This window comes from Panthera pardus, unplaced genomic scaffold (genome assembly GCF_024362965.1).
Source record: "Panthera pardus isolate Hobbes unplaced genomic scaffold, ASM2436296v1 HiC_scaffold_27, whole genome shotgun sequence".
Classification (NCBI taxonomy): Eukaryota; Metazoa; Chordata; class Mammalia; order Carnivora; family Felidae; genus Panthera; species Panthera pardus.
The window spans coordinates 67,210,479-67,235,214 of NW_026526843.1; the positions used below are offsets into that span (position 1 = coordinate 67,210,479).

Below are 24,736 nucleotides of genomic sequence, written 5' to 3' on the forward strand. Positions count from 1 at the left end.
TAATCAGAAATAAGACTTGGTATGGGGAAGGGAAGTGAGTGGCTTAGGTTTTTTTTTTTTTATTTATCTACACAAATGGTATCATAATGTTCATATTTTGCAACCTGCTTTTTTCATTCAATGTTTTTGAGATCTATCCATATAGATCTACTTCAGTCCATTTAACTGCTCTGTAATATCTCTTGTAGATATCCTGTTTTATTTATCCATTCATATCTGTATGGACATTTGGATCAGTCTGGATTTTTTGCGACTGAATTCAGTCTGTTGGAGTGAACATTTTTATACTTGTGTCCTTTGGCACATGTGCACGTTTCTGTAGAGCAGAGCTGCAAATGTAATTTCCGGGTCATAGGGTTTATCCATTTTCAATTTTTCTAGACATTGCAGTCTGGCAGAGGCAGTGAGCACAGTGAGTAAAAGCATGACCTGGGGCCCAATAGATATAGGCTCAAATCCCAGCTCTATTACTTCCTAAGCTGTGTGACTCTGAGCAATTCTTTGTGCCTTGGTTTCCCTATCTGGAAAATGAGAACAGCATATACCTATTAATGTTGTTGTGTACATTAAATGCAATAAGGCTTTTAAGGTGTTTTAGTGACTAAAACATAGTAAGCTATAATTCTTTTTTTACTATATTTTATCATATTTCCCCCTCAAATATGATAGTAGACCTTTTGTAAAGTATAGATATGTGAATAGAAAAAAATACTAGAAGAACGTTCATCAAAATGTTAGCTAGTGTTAGAAATCTGAGTGATCTTTTTGTGTGTTTTTTTATCTTTCAAATTTTCTAAAAATGAAATATATTACCTTTGTAATGAGAAAACAAAATCACAGTCAATTGATTTTTTTAATGAAACAGAATATAAAGGAATTGAGATTAAAAAAAGAATTTCCCTTCTGGTGAGCAGGTTCACTCCAAGAATAGTGAAAGAGGTCTTAAGAAGTAGCTTTATAAAAGTTTAGAAACAATCTAAATGCTTACCAGCAGAGGATTTGTTAAATATAGTACCTTGTGGAAGGATCTGCAAGATAATATGGTTAAATGAAAAGAGCAAGTACAAAACACTGCACAGTATGTTACCGTACTGTGTTAAATTGTAGTTTTATGCTTATGTAAGCAGTCTACCTCTTGAAAGAGTCAGGAAAACTCTGCTAAGGGAACAGGGTGTCTAGGGCATGTCAGATTTATTCTTTTACTAAATATCCTTTTCTACCTTTGGAATTTCATATTGTATGCATCTATTATTTACTCAGATTTTTTAGTATATGTGCTGCCGAAGCAAGCACTTACTCAGATTTTTTAAATAAGATACTTTTAAAGTAGCTTATGCTAGAATTTAATGGGCTTTTTACAGTTATTGTCAGTATCTCCTCAACTGCCTTTATTCTAACTTCCAAAGTTAAGGGAAGGAAGCGAGATGAGGGCATCTGGCTGGAGAGCCGGTACAACATCAGCTATGCTGCTGTCCCACCCCCAGTGCAAACCTGATTCAAAGGTATTCAGACATAGGAGGATGGAAAGTGGTTCTAGAAGGGCATAACAGCCTCAGTAGAGGGGTGTGTGTGTGTGTGTGTGTGTGTGTGCCTGCAACTACAATTATGTGTAAAATGTAAAGGGGAGAATGGTAAGAGATGTGGCTAAAAAGGTGTGATAGGGCCAAGCTATGGAGCCAATGTTTTATGAGTCATGCTAAGGAGCTCAGACCCTCCAATCAAAGATGTAGTGTTACTAAAGCATTTACAGTAAGGGAGTGAGAAGACCCAACTTGAATTTTTTAATGTTTATTTTTTAATGTTTTAATGTTTATTTACTTATTTTGAGAAAGAGAGAGAGAGAGTGGGGGAGAGGCAGAGGGAGAGGAAGAGAGAGAATCCTAAGCAGGCTCCACACTCAGCATGGGCAGCATGGGGCCTGACTTGGAGCTCAGTCCCACAAACCATGAAATCATGACCTGAGCTGAAATCAGAGTTGGACACTTAACTGACTGAGCCACCTAGGCGCCCCAATCCAATTTGTGTTTTTGAGATTTTACAAGGGCTGCTGCACAAAGGATGATTTTGAGAGATAGGAAGAACAGTTCAGAAGCTGGTAAGAGATGATAAAGCCCTGAATTTAAAGTGTGAGCTAGAATTTGAACTCAGGCCTGCCTGACTCCAAAGATCAAATGTTATTTCTCCATACAACACACTGCCTGAAGAAATGAACCATTGGGTTCGTTTGAATCAGCTTTCACCACACTAACACTGGAAGTACTACCAGTAGATATACATCTTCATTTACATTGAGATAAAAAGGAAAAGATGACCTCTTAATAAATCCTATGGGTTCCCAAAAGCAATTCCTTTTATAGTTTTTTTTTATGTTTGTTTATTTTTTTTTAATTTTTGTGGGTTTTTTTTAATGTTTATTTATTTTTGAGACAGAGAGAGACAAAGCATGAATGGGCGAGGGTCAGGGAGAGGGAGACACAGAATCTGAAACAGGCTCCAGGCTCTGAGGTGTCAGCACAGAGCCCGACGCGGGGCTCAAACTCACAGACCGCGAGATCATGACCTGAGCTGAAGTCGGCCGCTTAACCGACTGAGCCACCCAGGCACCCCTATGTTTGTTTATTTTTGAGAGAGAGAGAGAGAGAGAGAGAGAGCAGAAATGGAGGCAGGTCAGAGAGAATGGGAGACAGAATCCAAAGCAGGCTCCAGGCTCTGAACTGTCAGCACAGAGCTGGACATGGAGCTCAAACCCACAAACTCTGAGATCATGACCTGAGCCGAAGTTGGCTGCTTAACTGACTGAGCCACCCAGGCACCCCAAAGCAATTCCTTTTAAAGAAAGAAACCTTAAAATACATGCTGTCACCTTTGTGGTTTGGTTATTCATTAAGTAAGTCTTGCTTACAACATCTTGGGGAAATAGGAAGTTTGCATCCTTCCTTGCTTTTTAAATATTTTGCTTTACTATTACTATAAATTATCTAGTATAGTTTACACTTCAGGTATTGAAAATTAAAGAGGGTATCATCCATGAATCCCCAATTTCAAAAAAAGTGGAATATGAATAACAGTAACATAATTAGCATATTATAACTTTTGATTATTCAAAAGGCAATTCATGAATAGAGTACCTCAGCATCCATGTTAAGAAAATTATTATCGGGGCGCCTGGTGGCTCAGTCGGTTAAGCATCTGACTTTGGCTCAGGTCACGATCTCACAGTTTGTGAGTTCGAGCCCCGTGTCAGGTTCTGTGCTGACAGCTCAGAGCCTGGAGCCTGCTTCAAATTCTGTGTCTCCCTCCCTCTCTGCCCCTCCCCCTCTCATGCTCTGTCTCTCTCTGTCTCAAAAATAAATAAACACCAAAAATTTAAAAAAAAAGAAAAAAGAAAATTATTATCATAAGCTCCTAATAGAAAGGGCAGGGTTTATTCGTGTTTTATCTATCCTCAATGCCCAGTATGTAGCAGACTTTCAATGAATGATTGAATGGCTGGATGGATGAGTGAATGGTAGAAGACTATAGCAATAGATTCTTCTGAGCCTATAACTTTCCTAGTACCAGTTTTGCATGCCTTTCTTTTGCTTTTTTCTCCTATAAGTAGAATACAAAATAGCAAAGCTGATTCTCTCCTAAATTGATATTTAGAAGCTTTTGGCAGGGAGCAGGGAAGGGAAAATTGAATGACCCTTAATTTTTTGGAAACAGTTTTATCAATATATAATTCTCATACCATAAAAATCTCCCATTTGAAGTGTGCAACTCAGGTATTTAGTATATTCACAAAGTTGTGCAATCATTGCCACTAATTCCAGAACATTTTCATCCCCCTCTAGAAGAAAGCCCATACCCAGTAGCAGTCAGTCTCCATTCCTCTCCCCCCTCAACCCTGGTGACAACTAATCTATTTTCTATTTCTGTAGATTTGCCTGTTCTGGATATTTCATATGAATGGAATTCTACAGTATGTGGTCTTTTATCACTGGCTTCTTTCACTTAGCGTAATGTTTTCAACGGTCATCACATTGCAGCATATATCAGTATTTTTTTTTTTTGCTTTTTATTACCATATAGGAGCTTTCTGAGCCAGTAATTTGTGGTTTAAGTCATCACAGTATTTCCTACATTTTGGACAACTAAAGGAATTCATCTGAAACTGAAAGGAAGCCAGCATGAATACAACCCAGGATGAATGAGATTACAGTCATCCTCATCTTTGGCAGTGGCAAAATTATGCTGAGCCAAAGATCTGTCTTAATAGGATGGCAGGCCCAAGTTATGTGTTGTGACCTCCTGCTGGCAGTGGTCTAGTCTGAGAAGGGCTCATGGGTGCTGGTATAACGGGATGAGGCAAGTGCCTCATAGCTTATATTTCTGGCTTGGGCAGAGCTTGGGTGCAATTCCTCATCTTCAGACATCTGAGAAAAGTATGTCGGGGATCTCCTGGTTCCATTTGTTCTGTTTGCCAGTGGGCAGGGTACACTGCACTGTGCAGACAGTTTGGACAGTTTATTGTAGGCAGACGAAAGCAGATTAAAAAACCATCAGCTTGGTGGGAAACTAGCTCAGAGTCCAATCCAAATTTCAGATGAAATATTTACACAGCCAGGAGATAAACCAAGGGAAACAGTGTGCCCTTTGTGTGTGCTTCTGAGTGTGCAGGCACACACAGAGCTGCTGACCATTTGTCAACTTCCAAGATTTATTCTGCTGCTTCTGGCAAAGGACAACCTAATGATTTAATAGCTTGTCAACACCTACACAGAGAAACAAGGACTAGCACTTCCTCATTTCTTATTTTCTTTGCTTTAAATAGGAATTCCTATTGTAAGTCACTGGAACCTGGAAATCAGACTGTCAGATTCTCTTGACTTGGGTGCACAGTTCCTGAATCTGAGCATGATGAATGTTATAACTTTCCTGTTATACAAACACAGGGTTTCTACCCTTTCAGAAGAACCCCATTGAGTTCATGTCCTAAAGCCTGAGTGTTTGCTTCAGACCATTACTGTGAGCCAATTTCAAATGGAGTGAAACTGTTTTGTTTCTGTCCCATGAACCTCTTGAGTTGAATGCCTGCTTGAGCAATCCAGTGCCTAGTTGCCACATTTACATTTGAGATGGAGAAGTTATTGAGAGGATTTAGTGGGGAGGAAAACTGGACTTCTTGTGTAGAGTATTATTCTTCAGGCATCTTTGGCAGTTGTAGGTTCCCTGAAAGCAGGAAGCATGTCCTTTTCCGTATAGCAAATCCCACAGTGCCTAGACACTGTAGTGTCTGGCACACAGTCACTTTACTTGACTGATTTTCAGACAATTCAACTATGATCTAGTGAACAGAATGACAAGTTAACCAGAGGGTTATATTTTATATTAGAAGAATACCTTAGGTACACTGGGCCTTTATCCCAAAGAAAGGTAAAATAGCAAAGTGGTATAGAGCTTTACTTCTCAAACTTCAATATGCATGTGAATTACCTAGGGCCTGTTAAATTCAAATTCTGATTCAGTAAATCCAGGGTGGAACCAGAGATTGTGCCTTTCTTGTAAACTTCCAGGTGATACAATGTTGCTGGTCCAGGAACTACACTTTGAATAGCAAGGATCTAGAACTATGTTGCTCAATATGATAACCACTAGCACATGGAATGTGGCCGGTCCAAGTTGAGATGTGCTATAAGTGTAAAATAGACATCGGATTTCAAAGACTTAATTAAAACATGTAAAATATCCCATTAATGGTTTTATATTGGTTATATGTTAACATGATAATATTTTGAATATAGTGGGTTAAAAATATATTCTTAAAATTAAATTCACCTGCTTCTCTTTACTTTTTAATGTGGCTACTCAAAATATTTTCAATCACATATATGGCTCACATATTTCTACTAATCAGCACTAGTCTAGAGTAGGTGTTGAAAACTTAAGTGAAGGACCAAATACTAAATATTTTGGACTTTTCAGGCCATAAGGCCCCTGTCCTACTTTTTACCTCTACCGTTGTGAGCACAAAAGCAGCCACAAACAATACATAAATAAATAAGTGTGGCTGGATTACAATAAAACTTTCTTTACAAAAACAGGTAGAGGTGGTAGCCATGAAAACCAACAGCCCACAATAATGGTGAAAACCAGAGAGGCCTAGCAGCCACCAGAGGGAGCTGAACAGTGTTGGAGCTCCTTCAAAGCCTCATTCCCAGAGAATTATTATTTGACCTGTCTGGTTGTTCCCTAGAAGACACCCCTTGCAAGACTTTTTTCATTAGACCTGACTCAAGAGCTTATTTGGTGTGAAAAACTTTTTCCCTGGGGCATTTGTCAAAAACAATTAGATGCAAATGATTAATTAACTGCATAGCTGTATGAGACAGTAGATAACAGTTTGGGAAAACATTAGGCTAACCAAAAGGCTTAGAAAAAGCTAGGGAACGAGATGTCCATAGGGGCTTTGAAAGGCTTCACCATATTCCTGGGAATCTAGGGGGGCACATGCATGCACAGAACTGTGTGTATGCTAGGGATGTGTGCGTGCTCAGAAAAGACCTGAGAAAGGCCTCTGGCTGACCTTCAAGCTCTGCACAAGTGAAGTGCTAAGACAGAGTGATGCACTGTCTGGCTGTATGTTGAGGGTGTGCCTCCAACATGCACACAGAACCTCTTGGCAAAGACTGGGAGACTTGCAGGCATTTCAGAACATCTCTGTCCTACCATTGGCTGAATATTAAGTTAAGCAAGTAGAGATTTCAGTGGCCACACATTACAAAGAATACAAACTTTATAGAATTAATTTGGAAAAGTCATTAAACAAATAAATACCACCAGCAACAACCACAAGCCCTGGGCAAGGAGAGAATCTGATTTCCAGAGTTAAATGTCTACTTTTCAACAAAATTTAAAAGATATATAAAGAAATAAGAAAGTATGGTCAATACACTGGATAACATTACTCAACATAAACTGGACCCAAGAATGTCTACATGTTGGACTTACTAGACAAGGACTTTAAATCAGCTATTTTATTTTTTTTTAACATTTATTTTTTTTGAGACATAGAGAGACAGAGCATGAATGGGACGGAGTCAGGGAGAGAGAAGGAGACACAGAATCTGAAACAAGCTCCAGGTTCTGAGCCGTCAGCACAGAGCCCAACGCGGGGCCTGAACTCATGAACCGCGAGATCATGACCTGAGCTGAAGTCGGACGCCCAACCGACTGAGCCACCCAGGCGCCCCAATCAGCTATTTTAAATATGTACAAAAAATTAGAGAACAATATGAGAACAGTTTCTCACCAAAGAATATCAATAGACAAAAATTATAAAATAAAACAGAAATACAAATACAAATTCTGAGGTTGAAAAGTACAATAATTGAAATGAAAAGTTCACTAGAGTTGCTCAGCAGATTTGAGCAGGCAGAAGACAGAATCAGTAAATTTGAAATCAGGTCAATTGATATTATCCAGTCTGAGGAGCTGAAAATAAAAATAATAAATAAAAATGAACAGAACTTCAGAGACTGGTTTGGCACTATCAAGTGTACTAACATATAAATAATAGGAATCCCAGAAGGAAAGGAGAAATATTTGAAGAAATAATGGCCCAAAACTTCCAAAGATGTTAATCGATGCACCCAAGAAGCTCAACAAATATGAAGTAGGCTAAGCTCAGAGATATCCGCTCTGAAACACATCATAAACTGCCAAAAGACAAAGAGAGAACTTGAAAGCAGCAAAAGAAAACTCATCATGTACAAGGAGTCCTCAATATGATTAACAGCTAACTTCTGATGAAAAATCACAGAGGCCAGATATTCAAAGTGCTAAAAGAAAAAAAAAACACCATCAACAAGAATTCTATATCTGACAAAACTATTCATCACAAATGAAGGGGAGGGGCACCTGGGTGGCTCAGTTGGTTAAGCATCCAGCTCTTGATTTCATTTCAGGTCATGATCTCGTGGTTCACAGGATCAAGCTCCACATCAGGCTCTGCACTGATGACAGTGTGGAGCCTGCTTGGGATTCTCCCTACCTCTCTCTCTCTGCCCCTCCCCTGCTTGTGCTCTGTCTCTCTAAAAATAAATAAATAAACATTTAAAAATTTTAAATGAAGGGGAAATTAAGACATTCCACAGATAAACACTGAGAGAATTTAATGCTACACAAAATACCAAATCTGCCCTATAAGAAATATTAACAGGAATCCTGAAGGCTGAAATGAAAAGACACCAGACAGTAATTTGAATCTATATGGAAAATAAAGACCACCAGTAAAAATCACCACATAGGTAAATATAAAAGTACAATGTATTTTTATTTGTAACTTTTTCTCTTATATGACTTTAAAAGCAGCTGTGTATAGCAATAATTATAAATCTGCTTTTAATGAGTACACAATGTATAAAGATGTCATTTATATGATAATAATAGCATAAAGGAGCAGTGTGGGAATGAAATGATATAATAGCAAAGTATTTATATAATACTGAAATTAAGTTGGTATTAAATCAAACTAGATTATTAAAAGTTAGGATGTTAATTGTAATCCCCAGGTCAAACACTAAGAAAAAACAGCACACACACGCACACACACACACACACTTATATATAATACATTTAATCTATTTAAAATAACAACAGGGAAATTAAAATGGCACACTAGAAGATATGTATTTAATTTTAAAAAGAAGACAGTAATGGAAGAATAGAGAAACAAAAAAGCATAAAATGTAGAAAACAAATAGCAATGGCATGCATAAACCATGCCTTAGCAGTAACTGCATTAAATGTAAGTGAATTAACCAGTTCAATGAAGTCAGAGATTGGCAAGATGGATTTATAAAACATTATCTAACTATATATTGTTGATAAGAGAAACACATCAAAGTTACACACAGGTTGAAAGTAAGAAGATGGTCAAAGATACATCATGCACACAATAACTAAAGACAGCTGAGTGGCCATACCAATATTAGACTAAATGGATTATAAAACAAAAATTGTTACTAAAGACAATGAAGGACATTTTATGATGGCAAAAGTCTCAAGCATCAGGAAAATGTAACAATTATATATATATATATATATATATATATATATATATGCATGCCCCTAATAGCAGAGCCCCAAAATAATGAAGTAAAAACTGAAGGATTAAAGGAAGCAACAAATGATTCAGCAATAATAGTTGAAGACATCAATACTCCATTTTCAACTAGACAAAACAACTAGAAACAACTAAACAAAGGATCAACAAGGAAATCAAATACTTGAACAACACTAAACCAACTGGACCTAACAGGCACATATAAACACACCACCCAACAACAGCAGAATACAGAAGTGCACATGGAACATTTTCCAGGACAGAACATATGTTAGACCACAAAATAAGTCTCAATAAATTTAAAAGGATTGAAATCATACAAAGTACTTTGGAATGAAATTAGATGGAAAGGAATGAAATTAGAAATCAATAAAAGGAGGCGCCTCGGTGGCTCAATCGGTTAAGCATTGGACTCTTGATTTCAGCTCAAGTCACAATCTCGCGGTTCATGAGTTCAAGCTTCATATCTAACTGTGCAGAGCCTGTGTGACATTCTTTCTCTCTTTTTCTCTCTCTGTCCATGCCCTGCTCTCTTCCTCTACCTCTCTCTTTCTCAAAAATAAATAATCATTTTTTTAAAAAAGAAATCAGTAGGGGCACCTGGGTGGCTCAGTCGGTTGAGCGTCCACCTTTAGCTCAGGTCACGATCTCACAGTTCATGGGTTCAAGCCCCACGTCGGACTCTGTGCTCACAGCTTGGAGCCTGGAGCCTGCTTCAGATTCTGTGCCTCCCTCTCTCTCTGCCCCTCCCCTGCTCGCATTCTGTCTCTCAAAAATAAATAAAACATAAAAATAACAAATAAACTGAAAGTAGATTCTTTGAAAAGTTCAACAAAATTGACAAATCTTTGGTAGACTGACCAAGAAAAAATAGAGAAGACTCAAATTATTAAAATCAGAAATGAGCATGGGGACTACAAAACTTACAGAAATAAAAAGGAGGATGAGAGAATACTATGAACAACTGTATGGCAACAAATTATATAACCTAGATGTAATGGACATATTCCTAGAAAGTCACATACCACAGAAACTAACTCAAGAAAAAAATAGGAAACCTGAATAGACCTATAACAAATAAAAGAGATTTTTTAATCACACAAAGAAAACTCCAGGTACATATGGTTTTACTGGTTAATTTTACAAAGGATTTAAGGACTTAGCACCAATCCTTCATTTAAAAAAAATGGAAGAGGAGGTAACACTTCCCGATGCATTCTATGAGGCCAGTATCACCCTGATACCAAATTAACAAAAATACCACAAGGAAAGAAAACTACAGAACAATATCTCTTTATGAATATAGACATAAAAACCCTCAACAAAATACTGACAAACCAAATCCAGCAACATATAAAAAGGATCATATATCACAACCAATTATAATTTATTCCAGAAATGCAAAGTTGTTGTCACATCTGAAAATTAAATAATGAAATATAATATATCTATAGAATAAATCTTTTAAAAAATCTGTGATAACCTCAGTGGACACACACAAAAATCATTTGACAAAATCTTAGACCCTTTCATCATAAAAAAAAACACTCAAATTAGAAATAAAAAGGAACTTCTTCAACCTGATAAAAGGTATCTTAAAAATCTACATCTAATATCATACTTAACGATGAAAGATGGAAAACTTTCCTCCTAAGATCAGGAACAAGACAAGGATGTCCACTCTTGCTACTTCTATTCAATTTTCTAGAGGTTATAGTCAGGGCAATTGGGGAAAAAGAAATAAAAGGCATCCATATGTGAAAGAAAAAAGTAAAGCTGCTGCTATTTGCAGATTATATTATTTTTTATATAGAAAATCCTAAGGTATCCACACAAAAAAAAATTTATTGGAGCCAAAAATGCATCCCAAAATCCAGAACACTGACAACACCAAATGCTAGAGAGGGTGTGGAGCAACAGGAAATTTCATTCATTGCTGGTGGGAATGTAAAACGGTACAGCCACTTTGGAAGACAGTTTGACAGTTTCTTACAAAACTCCTTGGCATTTACCAAAAGGAATTGAAAACTTATGTCCACACAGAAACCTGTGCACAGATGTCTAGAGCAGTTTTATTCATAATTGCCAAAACTCGGAAGCAACCAAGATGTCTTTCAGTAGATGAATGGATAAAAAAACTGTGGTACATCCAGACAATGGAATATTATTCAGTACAAAAAGAAATGAGCTATCAAATCATGAAAAGACTTGGAGGAACCTTAAATGTATATTACCAAGTGAAAGAAGCAGTCTAAAATGGCTACATACTGTATGATTCCAACTATATGACATTCTGGAAAAAGAAAAACTATGGAGACCATAAAAACATCAGGAGTTGAGGATGGGGGGAGAAATGAATAGGCAGAGCACAGAGGATTTTTAGGGCAGTGAAAATACTCTGTATGATACTATAATGATGAATATATGCCATGTTACACTTGTCCAAACCTATAGAATGTGAACCCTACAGTAAACTATGGACACTAGGTGATAACAATGTAGTTCTTATCAGTTATAACATATGTACAACTCTGTTAGGGGATGATGACAATGAGGGAAGCTGTGTATGTGTGGAGGCAAAGGGTACATGGGAAATCTCTGTACCTTCCTCTCACTTTTGCTGTGAAACTAAAACTGCTCTTAAAAATTATGTGTTTTTTGGGGCGCCTGGGTGGCTCAGTCAGTTGAGCGTCCAACTTCAGCTCAGGTCATGATCTCGTGGTTTGTGAGTTCAATCCCCACGTCAGGCTCTGCGCTGACAGCTCGGAGCCTGGAGCCTGCTTCAGTCTGTGTCCCCCTCTCTCCCCACCCCACCCCTGCTTGTGCTCTGTCTCTCTCTGTCTTTCAAAAATGAATAAACATTAAAATTTTTTTTAATTGTGTGTTTTTTAAAAAATGAGTTCAGATGGGGCACCTGGGCTCAGTTGGTTAAAGCTTCTGGCTCTTGATTTCTGCTCAGGTCATGATTTCACAGTTCATAGTTTCGAGCCCTGCATCAGGCTCTGCACTGTCAGAGGAATTCTGTCTTCCTTTCTCTCTGCCCCTCCCGCACTTGTTCTCTCTATCTCTCTCTCTCAAAATAAACATTTTAAAAACACATTATAAAAATGAGTCCAGTTGGGGCGCCTGGGTGACTCAGTCGGTTGAGCGGCCGACTTCGGCTCAGGTCATGATCTCGCGGTCTGTGAGTTCGAGTCCCGCCTCGGGCCCTGTGCTGACAGCTCGGAGCCTGGAGCCTGTTTTGGATTCTGTGTCTCCCCCTCTCTGACCCTCCCCCATTCATGCTCTGTCTCTCTCTGTCTCAAAAATAAATAAACGTTAAAAAAAATTTTTTTTTAAAAAATTAGTCCAGCAAATTTACTGGATAAAAGATCAATGTACAAAAATCAATTGTATCTTCATAGATTAGCAATGAACAATCCAAAAATGGAATTAAGAAAACAATTCCTGGGGCACCTGGGTGGCTCAGTCGGTTAAGCATCTGACTCTTCATTTAGCTCATGTCACAATCTCGTGATTTGTGAGTTCAAGCCCCACATCAGGCTCTGTGCTGTCAGCTTGAGATTCTCTGTCTCCTTCTCTCTCTCTCTCTCTGCCCCTTCCCTGCTTGCTCTCTAGCTCTCTCAAATAAATAAATAAATAAATAAATAAATAAATAAATAAATAAGTAAATAAGCAAACTGAAAAAAATAAAACAATTCATATTCCAATAGCATCAAAAAGAATGAAATACTTATAAATAAATCAAACAGAAGAAGTGCAAGACTTGTACACTGAAAACTACAGGACACCGTTGTATGGAAAGATATCTTGTGTTTATGGACTGGAAGACTTAATATTCTTAAGATAGCAATGCACCTGAATTGATCTACCAATTCAACATAATCCCTATCAAAATCCCAGGTAGTTTCTTTTTTGAGAAACTAACAAACTGATCCTAAAATTCATATGGAAATGCAAGAAACCCAGAATATCTAAAACAATCCTAATCAAAAATAAGAACAAAGTTGGAGGGTTGATTTTCAAAACTTGCAATAGTCAAGACAGTGGTGCTGGCCTACAGAGAGACATATAGATTAATGGAGTAGAAATGTGTGTCCCAAAATAAACCCATACACCTATGGCCAATTGATTTTTGACACGAGTATCAAGACAATTCAATGAGAAAAGATTAGTCTTTACAACAAATGCTGCTGGGGCAACTGAATATCCACATGCAAAAGAATGAAGTTGGACCCTTGCCTCACATCATCAAAAAATTAAGTCAAGATGGGGTAAAGACCTAAATGTGAAAGCCAGAACTATAATACTCTTAGAAGAAATGTAGGTGTAAATCTTTATAACCTTGAATTCATTTCTTCAATATGACACCAAATGCCCAAGCTACCAAAGAAAAAAAAAAAACAGATAAATTGTACTCTTACCACAAGAAAAAAATAGATATATTGGACTTCATCAAAATTAAATAATTCTGTGCTTCTAAGAACATTATCAAGAAAGTGAAAAAATAACCCACCGGAGGAGAGAAAATACTTGAAAATCATATATCTGATAAGACTTGTATCCAGAATACATTTTAAAAACTCTTACAACTCAATACTCAAAAAACAAAGTAACCCAAATTAAAAATGGGTGAAAGTATGTGAATCAACATTTTTGCAAAGAAGACATGCAAATGGCCAATAAACAAATGAGGAAATGTTCAACATCACGAGTCACTAAAGAAATGCAAATCAGAACTACTATGAGATGCCACTTTCACTAGGATAACTATAAGCAAAAAGACAATAGCAAGTGTTAGCAACGATGTGGAGAAATTGGAACCCTCATTTGTTACTGGTGGGAATGTAAAATGGTGTAGCCTCTTTGGAAAACAGCCTGGCAGTTCTTCAAAAAGTTAAAGTTACCAAATGACCCAGAAATTTTACTTTCAGAGGTGTAACCATGTATGTTTATACAAAAACTTATACATAAAATATAATAGCAGCATTATTTGTAATAGCCAAAAAGTAGAAAGAGCCCCAATGTTCATCAACTGATGAATGGATGAATAAAATGTGGTATATCTAAACCATGGAATATTATTCAGCCATAAAAAGGAACAAAGTACTGACACATGCTACAACATGGATGAATCCTGAAAACATCATGTTAAGTGAAAGAAGCCAGATACAAAAGACTACATATTATATGATTCCATTTATTTTGTTTTTAAGTAGGCTCCACACCCAGTGCAGAGTCCAAAGCAGGGCTCAAACTCATGACCCTGAGATCAAGACCTGAGCTGAGATCAAGAGTCAGACACTTAACCGACTGAGCCACCTAGGGTGCCCCTATATGATTCCATTTATATTAAATGGCCAGAACAGATAAATCCATACAGACAGATTAGTGGTTGCTAGGGACTAGGGGAAGGAGAAATGAATGCTTAATGGGTATGGAAATTTTTTCAGGAGTGATGAAAACATTCTACAATTAGTGGTGATGGTTGCACAATGTTGTAAATAGACTACTTGTGAATATCTGAAATGTGTATTCTAAAAAGGTGAATTATAGCCTCAAGGTGAATTATAGCCTACAGATTTTGGCTGTAGTCCATCATTTGCCAATCCCTGGTCTAAGGCAATGGTTTTTAGTCATACAGATCAGAGATAGAATCCTAATATTCAACCATGAGCTCTGTGATCTTGGACAAGTTACTTAACAGCTTTAAGCCTCACTTTTCTTCTTTCTATAATGCAGATATGTACAGGACCTCCCTTACATTGTGTGAGGATAAGGTTAGATCAAATATAAACTCCATGACAGCATTCTTTCCCTAGGGCCTAGCACTGGCTTGTGGTGAAATAATCATTTAGCACAGTCACTGGCTCACAGCCATAAATAATAATAGCAAACCCTTATACACCTCTTACTGTATGCCAGGTACTATTCTAAGTGCTTTGCAGAACTTTATCTCATTTTAATACATAGTGTTGTCATCATCTCCATTTTCCAGATAAGAAAACTGAGGCACAGGTAGTGTAAGTAACCTGCCCCAAACCACACAGCTATCAAATGGTAAAGCCAAAATTAAAACCCAGGTGGTCAGGCTCCACAATCCCTGCAAGGAATCCCTGCACAATCTCTGCATCATCATCATCATCATCATCATCATCATCATCATCATCATCATCATCATCGAGTTCAATACATATCCAAGTATACTGATTCCACTTCTCCCTATGGTGTCTGAGCACACACTAGCACCTCTCCTTCCGCAGCATTTGATTTAAGGTAAAGATGCTTCCCAAGTCTCCGATGTTCTGCTATGGAGCATATTCATTCTTTTATCCATCCATCCATTCAATTATTCATTAAGCATGTAATGATCCCTACTGTGTTCTAAGCCCTGTGCTATATAGATATAAAAAGACATACTCTCTATCCTCAAAGATCTCAAAGTCTAGTCAGGAAGAGAATTATAATCCAGATGGAAAGTACTGCAGTAGTAATTCATGCAAGGGTAATGTGGAAGTAGAGAAGACACAGAGGATAACGTGGATATGGGAAGGAAGGACCTCTGAAAGATTCCTGAAGGAATTGGTACCTAGAGAAGAATGTGGATTAACCAGTTGTAGGAGGGGACAGTTAAGTCCAGAATGAGGATAAAGTATATATACAGTCTGAAGGGCCCAGGAGCTCTTGGTGAAACCCAGGGATGGGGTCCAACATGACTAAAAGTCAGGCTGCAGGGAAACCTGAAAAAGCTTACAAGGGCCTAAGTAACATGCGAGTTTGGTCCTGAGCAACTACCTACCCAGCATTCCCGATCCAACTTACTCTACATTATTTTTCTTTGAAACATTTATCACCATCTGACATATATCCTTGTTGCTGATTTACTGTCTGTCTCTTCCCACTGGAATGTGAGCTCCCTGAGGTCAAGGGCTTTGGGTCAAGGTCAAATGTTCACTGCTCTATCTCCTTTGCCTATCATATGCACACATTTGTATTGTCTGGCTATAGTAGGCACCCAATAAACATTATTAAATAAATGAATGAGTGAAATAAAATAAATAAACTAATGTCCTAGGAGCTGAAGGGAAGACAAAGAGCACTAAGATACAGGCCCAACTTCCAGGAGCTTACAGACAAGTTACAGGACCTAACACACAGACATGAACACCTATTACACTGTATCCCCTCTTCTTTCACTTCCTGCCTTCTCTCCCAGAACAGTCAGACTGTCCTCTAACCAATCAAATTCTCTATTCCCTTGCACATATTTCTCCACCCCTTCCAGAACTTCATACTCCCTGACAGTGGCCCATGTTACAACATAGATCTGCCTGCTTTCCTGGCTCTGCCTGTCCAAAATCTCATTCCTGATAGTTGCCTGCACCTGCTGTATCTGCTGTGTGTTGTTAGCATGATCAAACTAATTTTCACTAATGCATGAATCCTTGCCAGAGCAGTCTAGAGTATACTACTTTTTTTTTAACATTTTGTTATGGGAACATTCAAACATACACACAGCAGAGAGAAGAGTATAATGAACCCCCACCCCGTACCTATCACCCAGCTTCAACAATTATCAACGTTCTGCCATTCTTATTTCTTCTATTCCCCCACTTTTTCTTGAAGTATTTTAAAGCAAATCCCTGGTACCATACTATTCCACAATTGCTGGCCTGTAAATATTTCAATATGTTTCTCCAACAGATGAGAACCTTTTCTTAACATAACTATAATGCCAATATCAAACTCAATAAAATTAGTAATTCCTTAATATCATCTGATACCAGTCACTGTTGAATTTCACCCAGTTGTCTCAAAAATACTTTCTGCATGGATTTGTTCAAATAAGGATCTATACATGGTCCATACATTAGGCATATACTTTTTAGGTTTAAGGCCACTTGGTAGAATTTCAGGCCTCATAGAAAAGTGAGGACTAATCTGAGCATCCCAGATTTCCTAACACTAGGAGCTTCAGGATGGCCTATCCCTGGCTAGAGGAAGGGACTAGCCATCTAAAGCCCTCATCAGATCTTTGTTCCCCAATAAGGGGTATAAGGACTGTAACCTCAGAGTGGGATGGGGAGGGGAGAAAAAGGTGAATCAGAGAAATGCCTTGCAACTAGCTTTCTTCTCTCTTGTCCAGACACCCCCACTCCCCACCCCCATCCTGACTGACCTCAGAAATATTTGGTTCAGCTGTGTAAAAGGAATCATAATTATAGTCATTCCTGGAAGCTGCTTACCATTATGCCTAATTACAATAACAGCACAATAATCATTATGTGTATCATTAAAGATGTGTCACATTGACTTTATCATTAGTTTTATTTGATTTCCATACAAAGCTGCTCCAGTACACATAGCCATCAGAACTTGTTGCTCCTGGTCCCTACCAGGGAGCAGGAGACCAGCTGTCGGCAAGCCAGCAGCTGAACATCTCATCCAGTTCCATCCTGTCCCCTCCTATCCCATCCCCTCTCCTCCCATCCCATCCTTTCCTCTTCTGTGTGCACTGGTTCCGCTGCAGCCTGGGCCAGAGGTGCTCACCTGTCCTTCCTCTTTCCTCTCCATGGTCTGCACATCTGGGCTTGAAGCAGAATGATTCACACTTACAAACAGAAACAACCAAAACAACAAAATTCTGCAGGCTCTGCCAGCATCAGCTGCTGCTTTCCCTGTCCACAAGGCTCTCAGTCAAGCTTCTTATTGACTCAATGCATGCAACATCTTCATTATTCTCCCCATTTGGGGGATAACGAATGTGAGATAAGCTGGTATGTCCAAAGTCATCGAGCTCACCATTAGCAGAACCAGAAGAACCAGAGGCCATGGCTACTGAGCCGGAGCTTCTGTGGAAGCCAAGGCCAGGTCAGCCTCTGTCTGATAGGCATTCCTCTCTGTGCTGATGGGTGAGTTTTCAATTCTTCAAATGTATGAAATGATGCTGCTAGGCAACTTCCTGAGAAGGAAGCACATAAGAGTGGAGGGCTGCGGGTGGAGAGCAGCACTTTCTAGCTCACATTTGCAGGCTGTGGGAACCAAGCTGATAGCCTGTACCAGGAGGCCTCCCAGGCACTGGTACATTGTCAGGCTGTCCTGCCAGCAGGTTTCTTGCTGCTTGCCAACACCAAGGCCATCGCTAATCAGGTAAACCAGTATGGAAGAAGCATGTATACCATATCAAATCATTGCCTAATGAGCATTCCTGTGGGGTCCTGTGCAGATCCAGTAAATGAATTCAGTGCATGTATGCTCAAATGCTCATTTGTTCAGCCAGCCTTGAATGAGAGCCATCTTTGTGCCCTGCTCTGTGCTAAGTAAAGCTACTATGTGCTTCTTGCTCCTGAGAGCCGCACTCACAGCCTTAATGTAGAAGAAGGACACATAAACAAATATGCCGGAGTGGGCCAGGGGGCTGTAAAAGGCCTTGTGGAGGCACAAAGGAGGGAACAAGGAACTTCACCTTTGGGAAGTCAGCAAAGACTTCAAAGATGTTACATTTGAGCTGGGTCTCGAAACATGAGTAGAAATGGTCTAGGCTGAGAAGGGAGGGCCAGGCAGTGCCTACAAAAAGAACAGTAAACAGAAAGACAGGGAGGTGCGACAGAGCATGAAGGAACACAGGACCCTTGCAGATGTAAGGTAAATGACTTTCCATTAATGTATCTCGAGGGCTTAACAATTTAAAGTCAGACTTCCAGGTGGACCATCACTCTAGTTTACTGATTTGCCATGACCTTTGCTTCCCTGCCCCACTTTTGTGGCAGACTTTTGGCTTTTTTGCAGTTCCTTTGCATTTAGCTTAAAAGCTGGTGCTGAAATATGCCATTTCAGTTTGTTCATTTTAAAGTTTGCGCCAATCACATTGGCCTGCTGAATAGTTTAACTATATGTTCTAGGTTTCTCGGAGAGCAAAAGGGGGCTGTTTTTCCCTATAGTCAAACCCAAGGAAGCAGGGCCTGCTGTGGGGAGGGATGGCAAAAAATCTCTGAGGACACCTGGACTCCATGTGCTAAGCCTTTGCTGCCCCATTTCTGTTCTTCAACAAAATGGTCTGTTTGTTTCACTGCTGACTGCCATCTTCATTAGAGGGAGATTAAAACACTGTTGGTTTGGGGCACCTGGCTGGCTCAGTTGGAAGAGCGTGTGACTCTTGGTCTTGGGGTTGTGGGTTCAAGCCCCACGTTGGGTGTAGAGATTACTAAAAATAAATAAACTTAAAAAAACACCATTAGTCTGAGTCTGGCAAGGTAATGAATTGTCCTTGTGTGAACTCTTAAATAAACTCTTAGGGGACGAGCCAGAGTATATCTTCACTAATCTGCTGAAGAGCATTAGCCACATCTAGAGCATTGAAGGGACCCAACAACCACAAGTTAGAGTTTTTGTAATAAAAGTGAAACCCCCTCCATTTGTCTAGCCTCTAGAATTTTTCACAAAATTTCTTCCATTGCTCCTCATAAACAACCCTTTAAAGTTGGTAGACTGGAGATTTATGTCCCCATTTTACCAATGTGGAGACTGAGCCTTGAGGGGTTAAGTGATTCCAAGTGTTTCCAATCTTATTGGAAACCAAGCCTCCAATAACAGTGCTGGGACCTTTCCTACTGCCCAGAGTTGACTACTGCTGAGACAGCCTTTCCCCCACAATGGGGTAGATGTGAGTAGAGGCAGCTTACTCATTCAGAGGACAGCTAGATGTAGTTAACCACACAGTCTATAGGCTCCTTGCACTGTTCACAGCACACTCGCCTCTGGATTTTTGCCATGTTAGCACCAAACTACCATAGTAGATAAAGAGTGATAAAGAGTAACCTCAGGAAGCAAATATACCTCCAAGATGTAAGTCATTTACTCCCTTCTTACCAGCAGGATCAGGTTCAACCTGATAAATCTATTTTAGTGTATTTTAATTGCTTGTAAACTAAGTGTTTCCTGGATATGTTACTGACCATGAATAATTAGAATCATTTCAATGACTGAGTTTTTGAAAGTGAATGAGAGGGAGACAAAAAGGGGCTGCTCAGAAGGGAAAGTCATTTGTTAAAAGCTGAGTGGGAGCATTGTCTCAAACTTCTCCAGTTTTGTATTTTTCATGATGTCACTAGAGCTGCCTGTTTTTCAACTACTCTGGCTGCCCTTCATTTTTTATGCATCTCTCAAGTTAAGTAATGCCAGCTGCTGACAACGACTAGGCCCAAGTGGCCACATGTCAGAGTCATTCATTCACACAGCAGAGATGTATGGAGCACCTACTATGTACCAGACCCATAGCACATCTCAAGGATGAAGAAAAGAGTAAGGCCCAGTTCCCAACCTTGAGGAGAACACTACCTAGAGAGGCAGAAAGGCATAGAAACAATTACTCTATAACGTGATAAGCGCTAGAACAGAGAGGTTGACAGTGAGCTGTGGGAATGCAGAGGAGAAATTTATTCCTTCTGGGGGAGTTGGGGACAGTACAACAGAGAAGCAACATTTAGCAGGGGCTCAAGGATTGCAGAAGAGTCAACCAGATAATGAGGAGTGGGGAGGTGGGAAGAGACACTACAGTTCAGTGTGGCTACAGTGTAGGGGCCATAGCCCGGACCATGGTATGAGATAAGACTGGAGAAGTTGGTTGGGCCAGACTGTAAAGGCCTTTATGTGTCCTGCTTTAGAGTTTGGACTTGGTCCTACAGTCAGTGGGGAGCCAACCATGGTTTTTAGGCAAGGGGAATGACATGATCAAATCTGAATTTCTTACAGAAAACCCAAGGAGGGCAGGGAGACAGAGAAATCAGTTAGAGGCTGATTCAAAGAGCACTGCTTTGCTTTGTCTACTGTCTGGACTCTAAGAGCTCCTTGCCTGCATGTCTATTATGGCACTTACCACAGAGCATTAGAATTAGTGTTTACACAGCTGTCTCCCCATCTACTCCTTGAGGGCAGGGTCTGAGTTTCATTCATCACTTTGTGCCCAGAACCTGGCACGCAGGAGTGGTCAGGAGATGTTGGTGTCAAGTGAATGAGGGAACAAATGAATCAACAGGTTCTAAGCAAATACAACCCTGATTTGCCCCCAAGCAACCACTCTGATGGCTATATCAGATATAAATCCTACTCTGATGTACTGTCAAGACCATCATGACTTTTCCTCTGACTCTGCCAAGCCCATCAGTCTATCATTGTTCATGACAAATAAAGGATGTGCTGTACACAGAAAACAGCAAAGTTGCTTACAGAGCTGTGCTGGTGCTAGTTATGACCCAGTACTCTGTTCTTTCTCATAAATTAATTTGTGATGACTTGTCTAAAATATATCTTCATTATCTTCATTCTGCTTCTTCTGCCTTTCTTACCTTCTCTCCCTTCCTATTTAAATCTTACTTATCCTTCAAGGCCAATTCAGTCACTTCCCCTATCCTCCATGAAGTCTTATCCATTACCCATCCCCCACACTCAGAATTAAGAATTCCCGCTTGAGTTACCATAGCTCTAGAGAAATGATTCACCTCTAACATTCATCTTATTGTAGTTATTCCTGTAGCTGTCTGCCTTCTGTACTAGGCTGTAAGCTCCTCAAGGCCAGGGATTGTCTGCTTCATCATTGTCTCCCAGCACCTCCCCCTCTGCATCCCACCCCAGCAGATAACCAGTGAGTGTTTTCAAATAATACCCAAAACATATTCCTTGCTATCTGGCTGTCCCCTGAGAAAGAATGCCAGACTCTGTCTTCTTATACCTGGTTAGATATCTGTTTTTTTTCTCATCTAACAAATGGAGAAGGAAAAAAGCCATTACTCATCAACCAATGAGAATATCTCACAGACATCCCCTAATCTCTATATCTGAATCCCGTACCATTTCAGGTATTTTGAAAGCACAAAATCCAGTGCTTCTAAACAAAGCACAAGCACACTGACCCATTCAGGGTCATAAGTTCAAACCTTTGCTGAGGAGTTATTGTATGAGGGGACTCACCTATGGTGCTGAGTGAACAAAAAGAGAAGATGAATGTTCTCTTTGGAAAGACTTATACTGAATTTGCTCCACTTGGAACACATTAAGCATAACGTACCAAGAATTCAAGCTTTCCAGGTAGAAATGTTCAGCAGACAGTTATCAATGCAAGCCAGAGGCTGGGGATAAACACTGGACCCAGAGATGTAGGATCTCTGCTTATAAGTGATTAAAACAACAGCAGAGAGTGTGAACTCTTGCAGAGAGAGGGGGAAAAAAGCTGAGAGCACAACCCACAGCACCTACCTTTGAGAGGCACATGAAGGAAGATGACCCAGGGAAGGAGACTAAGAAGGAACAGGGAGAGAGGTGGTGATGAGAGAGAAGATAATGCCCCAAAATAGGGGATAGTTGATGACATGTGCTGGAGAGAGATCAAATAGAATGAGTAATAACTGAAAAGACAATAGGCTGGCAATGAGGAGGTCACTCTTGGTGTCCTAGAGCAGGCATGGCAAATAATAGGCACATATGACTACATCTCCCCAGCTCCCACCCTGATAGCATGTACCACCATGAGTTACATGACAAACTGATCATGGCACATTTTCCTGATGAACCTAGACACAGCCTCAGAATCCTTCCCAATACAGTACCCCAAGCAGCTACTACTAATCAGAGTTGCCAATAAGCTGAAATCTCTTTGTCATCCTTCTAGGAAAGAGTTCAGTGGACATGGCATATGAATAAGAAGACAGAGAGCAGTAGGTTAAAATGTCTGAGAAAGGAAACAGTCAAGGTAGTGAAGAAAAGAGAAATTTTAAGAAGTTCGGTAGTGAAGGAATAGAGAGACAGCAGTTGCTTGGAGTACTATAAAGATTAAGCGAAGAGGCGCCTGGGTGGCTTCGTTGGTTGAGCATCTGACTCTTGATTTCCACTCAGGTCATGATCAAGAAGCCTACTTAAGATTCTCTCTTCCTCTCCCTCTGGTCTCTCTCTCTCTCTCTCTCTCTCTCTCTCTCTCTCTCTCTCAAATTAAAAAAAAGGTCAAGCCAAGGCAGCACTTACTAATCCTCTAGTAGAATCCATTTCCAAGATTAATACTTAGTACAAGCCAGGTAAAGCAATATCACTGTACTCTACCATCTTCCATTCCCACCTTTGGCTTAAGGAAAAGTTGATGTAAAAAAAAAAAAAAAAAGCTTCATGTGTGGGCTTGTTTCCAAAATATTCATTTGATTAACAGAGACATGTGGTATAACCAAAGTTGGCCCTGCACATATTTATGAATATGAAGGAAGAGTTCTTTCTAATAATGGAAATTTGAGGATCAGCAGTGATGTGAGGAAGGTATTAATCTTGGCCAGGATCTTTCCTCTAAGCCCCTGAAACCACACCTGAAGGAAAACCGAAGCCTGCAGGGAGACCCCTAGTGAAGTGGCAGCCACCCTGTCCTTGTCCCTTCTGCCGCCGCCTCTGAGCTTCCTTCCTTCCCTCACCAATGTACTCCATATTTATCTCTTCTTCCTTCTGTCACCTCTGTCCCCCTGCCTCTCTCTCCCACCACTTCCAATTTCTCATTCCCTTCTCCTTTCTGCCATTTTTTTATATTTTTTAAATATTTATTTATTTTTGAGAGAGAGAGACAGAGTGTGAGTGGGGGAGGGGCAGAGAGAGAGGGAAACACAGAATCTGAAGCAGGCTCCAGGCTCTGAGCTGTCCGCACAGAGCCCGATGTGGGGCTCAAACTCACGAACTGTGAGACCATGACCTGAGCCGAAGTCAGTTAGCAGGTGCCCCTCTTCCATTTTTTAATCCTTTTCATTTGGATCCTTCTTTTCTTGATCTCTCTGCCATCTTTCTGGCTATAGGGTTTGTGGATAAAGCTCTTTGGAACTTACCCTCATTCATTCTCAATGGGCATTTGTGAAGAAATCCATAGGGTGCCTGGGTGGCTCAGTTGGTTAAGTGTCTGACTTAGGCTCAGGTCATGATCTCACAGTTCGTGAGTTCGAGCCCCACGACCCTCTCTCTGCCCCTCCCCTGCTCACACTCTGTCTCTCTCTCTCTCTCTCTCTCTGTCTCCAAAATAAATAAACATTAAAAAAAATTTTAGGGGCGTCTGGATGGCTCAGTCAGTTGGGTGCCTGACTTCGGCTCAGGTCATGATCTCACAGTTCATTGGTTTGAGCCACGTGTCAGGCTTTGTGCTGAGAGCTCAGAGCCTGGAGCCTGCTTCGGATTCTGTGTCTCCCTCTCTCTGCCCCTCTCCTGCTTGTGTTCTGTCTGTCTTTCCAAAAGAAATAAACATTCAAAAAAAAATTTTTTAAAGGAAAAAAAATTGTTAAAGAACATACATCTTGATGGGTATTGAAGAGGGCATCTTTTGGGATGAGCACTGGGTGTTGTATGGAAACCAATTTGACAATAAATTTCATATATTGAAAATTTTTTAAAAAAAGAAAATGCATCTTAAAAAAAAAAAAGAAATCCAGTTTTACTACTGCCCATTACATGCAGAACTCCTGTTTCTTTGTACAGCTGATAAATCACAATAATAATAATGATGATGATGATATCATCTAGCATTTAATAATATTTACTGAGCATTTACTATGCTCTAAGCACTGTTCTAAGTGCCTTACATGAATTAATGCATTTATTGTCACAACAACTCTATAAGGC

General features: G+C 39.7%; 1 protein-coding gene across 6 annotated transcripts in view; it reads left to right on the top strand.

The window, feature by feature from the left end:
* Nucleotides 1-24,736, top strand: part of HDAC8 (histone deacetylase 8) — a 236,435-nt gene that overhangs the window by 173,259 nt on the left and 38,440 nt on the right. For 4 of the 6 annotated variants that reach the window (XM_019439070.2, XM_019439069.2, XM_019439072.2 and 1 more), the window contains one exon: nt 1,407-1,502. The exons of the other annotated variants lie outside the window; for them this stretch is intronic. In XM_019439070.2, the coding sequence (XP_019294615.1) occupies nt 1,407-1,502 (96 nt within the window). The remainder of the gene's footprint in view (nt 1-1,406; nt 1,503-24,736) is intronic. 6 annotated transcript variants of the gene reach the window in all.